Source organism: Gossypium raimondii, chromosome 12 (genome assembly GCF_025698545.1).
Source record: "Gossypium raimondii isolate GPD5lz chromosome 12, ASM2569854v1, whole genome shotgun sequence".
Lineage (NCBI taxonomy): Eukaryota > Viridiplantae > Streptophyta > Magnoliopsida > Malvales > Malvaceae > Gossypium > Gossypium raimondii.
This window is the reverse complement of record NC_068576.1, coordinates 30,789,737-30,797,513: the sequence shown is the minus strand read 5'-3', so window position 1 is coordinate 30,797,513 and position 7,777 is coordinate 30,789,737. Positions and strand designations below refer to the sequence as shown.

At 35.0% G+C, this 7,777-nt stretch overlaps 1 protein-coding gene across 1 annotated transcript; it reads left to right on the top strand.

Moving 5' to 3' along the window:
- Positions 1–1,030: 1,030 nt before the first annotated feature.
- On the top strand, positions 1,031–2,273 carry LOC105763671 (protein MIZU-KUSSEI 1). Its single transcript, XM_012581965.2, has one exon. It carries the CDS (start codon positions 1,259–1,261, stop codon positions 2,006–2,008), a length of 750 nt encoding a protein of 249 aa, XP_012437419.1. The 5' UTR covers positions 1,031–1,258; the 3' UTR covers positions 2,009–2,273.
- Positions 2,274–7,777: the final 5,504 nt, after the last annotated feature.

Below are 7,777 nucleotides of genomic sequence, written 5' to 3'. Positions count from 1 at the left end.
TTAAACCTTTAAAATATTTTTTAATACAATGCTTAGAACTACCCATAGGCCCTCCTTGACCCTTAAATAGGAAGATAAATACACTTCAGTTTGCTTGAGGTTACGTCCTCCTACACTAACAAAAATGTTGATACACCTAAAGAAAGGATGAAGTAGTGGTGAGGTTGTGGTGGTCGGTTCACCTAAAGAGGCAGAGAGTCAAAAAGGAACAAGAGGCCAAGTTATTGTTGAGAGGATAATTGCTCAAAATAACTTTAGGGTGCTGAGGGTAGATCCTTCTTTATCATTGGTGAGGATATTTATAGGGAAGGTCTTCTTGTCTACTAGTATGACGTGGCAGGTCGTTATGAAGGAAGTTATCATCATCTGATACATGAAAGACAAGCACTGTGAGACCCATTCTATAATGCATTTGATTAGTACAAAGTTACTATACTCAGGAGTTTCCCACATGGATTCAAGAATGTGTTCACACTTAAAAACGAATGCCTAGCCATTTAGAGGAGAACGAGGGGTTGAGGCCTTTTTGATACAATGGATGGTGGAAAGCAAGGGTCTATGCACCCTTATCTTGAGCGGGTGGTCAAGTAGAGCATTTTCTTAGGCCAAGTCAATATGAGGTCAACATTGTCTTTGTGGTTGACATATGTCTCAATGACGGGGGTATAACCCCAATCATTTGAAGAAACAAAATCACATTCTTAATTCTTGTAAAAAAATAAACAAAAACACATTCTCAAGTATATGAAAGTTAAACATATCTGTTAATTTACCCCCAAAAAAAGTTATCGGTCATTAACATTTCATTTCAGTTTTCTAATATTAATAAAATTATTTCCAACTAAAAACTAATGGGGTTATCGTCTTCCTTCTTTTTTTAGACTTTAGACCACCAAATTGTAGGTAAAATTCATGCATAAGGTGAATAGAAATATATAATATACAGTACTGTGCCGACAAATAATCGGAAACGCAATTATATCAACCCTATTTGAAAACGAAAATTGCATGAAAACGGGGTAACCACTTTGATTTCCAGTAGCGTGTTGAATATTCAAAAACAGCCTAATAAGAAGGCACAGCGTTAGGAGACAATATCTGTCATTCAATCATTATCTCTAAGTTCTAACCAATATCCCCCCTGCTCAAGCCAGGCAATACCTAATCTCTCTCTCTCTCTCTATATTACTATTTCTCTCCATCATATGCATGATCTCTCGCATCGCATGCTTGGTTTGCCATTTGCCGACGTCCGTTTATGGGGGAGTCAGGTTCAACCTTCTCTCACAATGAATCTGAGTCCTCTACCACGTCGTCAGAATCTCATTCAAATTCAACCTCACGCCTTCAGCCCATTTCCCTCGTCCAACCATCGCAAAAGAACCAGAAAGATAAACCCAAAGTTCTTCGTGTTTTTCAATCCGTTTTTCGTGCATTTCCTATCATCAACCCCAAATGCAAGTTCCCAACCTGCCCTGCCGTCGGCGTATCAACAGAGACTCATAAAAGCAGCACAGGGAATCGGGTGACGGGGACTTTGTTCGGGTTTCATAAAGGTAAGGTGTCTCTTGCCTTGCAGGAAAACCCTAAGTGCCTCCCTTGGTTAGTTATTGAGTTAGCTTTGCAAACCAATGTGCTGCAAAAGGAATTGAGTGCTGGCATGGTTAGAATCGTCCTGGAGTGTGAAAAGCAAACTGAAAAGGAAAAGATTAAACTGTTCGATGAGCCTTTGTGGACAATGTATTGCAATGGGAAAAAAACTGGGTATGGGGTAAAGCGAGAGGCAACGGAGGATGATCTGAGTATAATGGAGCTCCTCAAGGCTGTTTCAATGGGCGCTGGGGTTTTGCCGGGGAATACTGAAACTGAGGGTCCAGATGGAGAATTAGCCTACATGAGGGCTTTCTTCGAACGAGTCGTTGGCTCCAAGGATTCCCAGACCTTTTACATGGTGAGCCCCGATGCGAAAAATGGGCCTGAGCTCAGTATATTTCTTGTGAGAATCTGATTGTTTCATTAGATAAAGAGGTTGATGAGGATTGGCTAATCAAGATTGGTGATGCTGAATCCTGAATATACACATACCCATGATTAAGGTATTCTAGAATTCCTCCTAGGCATCCTAGGCAGCATTGTACACATTTTCTTTTTTTTTTTCCTGGCTTTCTGTGAGAGATTTTTTTTTTAATATTTGGTTTTTGATTTATCTAATGAATAGTTGTAGCTTATTCTTAAAAGGAGGATGGAAATAATAAAGTTTTTATTATTTTTGAAAAGTTTGCTCAGTATTAATTAGTTCTGAAATCACATGCCACCGGCTTCATGGATGACAATGCAGGTTCTACCTATCTATCTATCCAAAAGTACTACCAACTATATTATGAACCATAATTTTTTTACTTGCACATTATGGGGAAGATTGCTCAATTTCTCAAGATTCAAAGAAAAGATTTTTCCACATGAAGTCTTTGCATCTTGTCAAGGTTGGAATATAAAATTGTTTTCCCAATAAAAAATCAATATATTTAAAAAGGGTTTGCCAAAGGAAACCTTCAATCTTAGGGTTTGAAATTAAAATTTTAAGATACAGATATTTAAATCAATAAAGGTGCATATATCAAAAAGTATTCAAAAGATAAGAGATTTGGGTCCTTACCTCATTCTTTTGATACTTCAAATTCTATAAAACTTATAATGATTTTATTGTTTTTCTTTTCAAATCTACGAATGCGAACATGTTTGATTCTTTTTACAGGTATTTTATTTTTTGTTTTATGATTTTCACCGATCCTTGAGTAGATTGCTACCTTTCTATTGAGGTTAGCTGCTAACATTCATAAAGGAAAATGCAATGAAACTAATTATCCATAAATATGTTGTTGTGTACTGTTGGTATTTAAGCATGTTGGAAATATTGAGTGGAGACAATAGATCTGGATACTATATGGAATTAAGCAGTAGACTTCGAGGCGCAGATGACACTTTCAAAGAGAATTATTTGCCCCCACAAAAAATTACTAGAGAGTTAAGACAAAGGTCCTCCCGGGATACAACGAAACTTTTGAATTTCCTTTGATTAGAAAAATTGAGGAATTCCCTAACTCTTACTCTAATTTTTGATATTGGATTGATTGTAATGTACTTTGTGAGCACCATAGTCCCTCTATTTATATGCACTCAATGGATACTATTTTGAAGTGTCACAACCCTTCATGTTGAACATACTTCTTAGAAGAAACATGACCCATGGAAATGTATATATTGGATGATAAATCATGACTTTTTAATTTGAATAGTGCTCATGAATAATTAATTTGCAATCTACAATTTCCAACAATGCCACACTAGATTGCTAATTCCAGAAAAAATGTATACAATGATTATGCATAAAGAAAGGTGTCCACAGATTGAACCTTTCTTTAGTGTAAACTCTCAAAATATCTACAAAGTAAATGGTGGCTAGTTGCTTGAACCATCACTCTTAAAGTCAATACCGAAAAATTTTCACACATAATCGTAAAGTATTAGAGTAAAAGTTTATTTGTTTTAGCATCGTTATGGTCATGTGCTCGTCTCGTTTCATGAACATGTACGAGAGAAAACCATAAAGAAAATCTCGTTGAAGTGGCACCACTTCATGTCCATATAGGTGGATTTCATGACAATTAATGTTCATCCATTAAGATCAAAGCTCTTCCTCCTAAAACATAAATACTAAATCCTAATTCTTAGTGCACGTTCTCATTCAATAACTTGTTATTACCTTTTGAACCTCAAAACTAACTTTTGGCTAGAACAAGGTAGAGTTTCCATTATCAATGACGCAATTAGAATGGTTTTAATCCCATATTAGTGGTTGTACTCTTAACCAAATCCCTTGAGAAACCTTTTGTCAATGGATCTTCTAAATTGTCAATAGACTTAACATAAGTAATAGTTATCACACCGCCCCTAATCATTTTCTCACATACTCATGTCTCAAACTTATATGTCTAGACTTTTCATTGTACACCTTATTGTACGCTCGAGACATGGTGGATTCACTATCACAATATACGAAAATGGTGAACCTATATTGTGGCCACAACTTTATATCTAGCAAGAGATTTGTCACACCCCAAAATAGGGCCTAAGAGTTTTAGGGGTATTTTAGGAATTTTAGCCTTAGAGTGTTCAGAATTTTATGACATGGTATATCAGTAATGTATTCAATTATGATTTTTTAGAAAATTAAATCAATTTTTGAAAATGAGTTTTAAAGACCTTTAATTTTGAAAATAGGACTGATTTGTAAAAGAATCAAAATTGAGAGTTTTTATGAAGCAATTTAACCATATTTTAAAATCCAAGCTAAATAACCTCTCTTCACCAAGTTATTTCACGTAAAAAAAACCCAAATTTTGTGTTTGTCATCCATTGATTCTCTCCTGCTATTTCAATTAATTTTGAACTCCTAATCCTAATTTCTTTTAATTTCTATAATCTCTTAAGTTATAAACCTCTATAAAAACCAAGAAAATCACCTAAAAACTTCATCATCTACATCATCTTCTCCAAACGTGGGTTTTTCTAGATTTGCTTCAAAGCTCGTTTTCTTCCATCAAAGGTAACCATTCGACTTTCTATGAGTTTTAAATGATATCTAGCCCTTAAACTAAGTTTTTAACCGTTAAAACACATGTTCTTGATAAAGAGAGATATGATGTGACAAAATATGAACATGTTGTGATGACTCTTGTGACGGTAAATATGAGGCCATGCCATTCATGCAATGTGATAGTGTGTATAATGTGCTAATGATATGGTTATGCAGAGAATATGTATGAATAATCGGTAAAGTAATATTTGATGACAGTATGGATACATTGGCCTTGTGACTTAATGAGACCGTTGGATATAGTTGGCATGCCATAGGATTGTGAGTACTCACTTATATGTGTTGTGATATTTAGGGCGTTGAGGCCCAGGAAAAGTTTTTTTGGAGAGATAAGGAAATAGAAGCTAAGCTCTATTCACCAGGATATGTGTGTTTGGTGTGTTGGATAGTATTAGCTATAAGCTACACTTATGGGATATGTTTGACTTTACGAGTCTATGTGTTGTGTGTTAGAGATTCGTGTATCCAATGAGTGATAATAGAGCTCACTTTTATGTTTCATAGCTCAAGTGTCAAATTATCATACATTGTGATTATATGTGGTTATATGGGATTAATTCATGTCGGAATATATATGCCTAAATGTTCGTGTAAGTGATGTGTGGAAGAATACATGGAATAGACTAAATATGTGAATCATGACACTTTGTTAATGATGTTTTAGGAATATGCTGTAATTTTTTTGGTTGATGCATGACGACATGTTTGCGTAGTGGTTATTCTGAACATTCACTGAGCTTGTTAAGCTCACCCACTCCATTTTAACCATTGCAGATAAGCAGTGCTGGTGTGAACAGTGTGGCCTTCAAGGGAGTGATCTAAGCCGATTTTTTTAGCTTCTATTAGTAGGTGTTCTATGCTTATTTTTGTTTGGGGAATAAAGGCAATGTGATAGGTCAATGTGGTAGATTTTATATTGGTTATGCTAACTCAATTTTTGGGTTGGTTGCATGTTATTTATGTTTGGAAGTTTGTGGACTTGAACATGATATTGGGACTGCTATTTCGGATATTTTGATGTTTCTTTAACTAGGTGAATGAAGCATGTTATTTAGGATTAAGTTTAAATGACATTAATGTTGATGTATATTGAGACTTTATAGTCTGGAGCAGAGGTATCGATATTTGGTTTTAAAAAATGATACCTCTGTAACTTCAAAAGTGTAGGGAGTCAGAATATAGAATTGGTATTAATACCTTAGCCCGAGTATCGATACTCGGGGTAAATTTATCGACACCTTGTGAAAGGTACCGATAGATTTCTACGTTTTGGAATTTTGATGAGAGACAAAAGGCAAGTTTGGTATCGATTTTTCATGTGGTATCGATACCACTTAAAGAAAATATCGATACCACTCCTTTAGTATCAATACCTACGTATCAGTTTTGGGAAATTTTTTTAAATGGACCATATGCATGTTTAATTATTATTATAAGACTACTTGATGTATGGTTAGCATGTAACCTTGATAACTAATAAGTATAATTGACTTAAAATGTTGTAATAGGCCCAATTTGCCCGGGCCCATGCAGGTTAAATAAATAAAAATAAAAACCAAAACAATAAACAATGTCTAGTTTTACAAACCCAAAATCAACATAGCCCAGTAAACTAAACCCTATTGGCCTAACCCAAACCCAATTAAGCCCAAACCAAATCGGCCCAAATGGCCCAACACCAGAAAACCCAAATCAGAAATGGAAAACTCCTAGGGTTTCCAGAAGATCTAGGCACCGCAAGCTCTGCCCCCGCACGAGCCACTTCCCACGCATGCAGCGCCATCACGAGCCTCCAGCTGGCCTCGTACGGCCTCGCACTTGCAACCACCTGCAGCAAACGCAACAAACGAACAACAACAGAGCAAATAGGCTAGCAAAATAATAGAAATAAGAAAAAAGGAACAGAGCAAAAATATCTTTATTTTGTAATTTTTATTTTTCGGCTATAAAAAGCCATCTTTCAGAATTTGAAAGGGGACGCATACACACAATATCAACACCCACCCACGAATATTGTATCAAAAAAGAGTTGAAAGAAAAGCAATAGAAAAACAGTTTCGAAAAGGTGATCTTTTCTTTTTTTTCAGTTTTCTCTACTGTTTTCTCTTTTATTTTTTTAAATCGTGTATAAACAAAAGAGAAACGAGAAGGTTTACCAGGTAAAGCCTTCGGATCCGCGCGAGGAGGAGCTAAAAAGCCCCTAGGGGTGCAGCTCCGACCACCGTTGACGGTGTAATCGCGACGGAGATGTGGCAGATTGCCGGTGGCGTTCAAAGGGTTAAGGTTAAAACCCTAACAGATTCTTTCTTTCTTTCTTTTTTGTTTTTTTAAGGAACTGAAGCAGAAATGATTTTCAAGAAATTTTTTTTTTTAAATAACAAAAGGGAAACGACACCGTTTCACGGCCTATATCTGTGCGTGACCCGACCCGCTCCATGGGGGATCCGCGTGTTTTGATTAATGGGTTATTTACAACCCTGGTCCCTCCGTTTTTCAAATGCATTTCAATCCAGTTCTTTTTCTTATTTTATTTTCTTTTAAATTTAATCTTTTATTTCATTTTTGTTTCGATTTGATCCGCAACGAAGTGTTGCGTTTTGGGGAAGCGGGATATTTCCCAATTGGTCCCCATGTTATTCGCGGGTCACTATTTCGCCCTCCACTTTGATTTATTTTCGTTTTTCTCCTTCCAGTTCTGTTTTGATTTTAATTTAATCCTTTACTGTGTTTGAATTTGTTTGTTTATATTTTATTTAATTATTTGTCATTCCATTATTCTTGATATATTTAATTTTAATTCTAATAATGGGTCGATGTTAAAACATAGCGTTATCCAAAGCTTATTATTAATCTTGTTTTATTGTATATTATTATTAAAATTTATCAAGTATTGTTATAGAATTTGTGTTTCATTATTTTAAATTCGTTCTATGTGTTCTTTTAAATCTATTATATATTGTTGTTTCAAAATTATTACGTATTATTATTTACAGTTGTCTCATATTTTTATTGTTTTAATTATAATTTGTACTTATCTTAATGTTTTCATTTTATTTATAAAATTCTTCCTTACATTTTGCTATATTTTTAAATTGTTCTTTATAAAAAATAATATCGCAT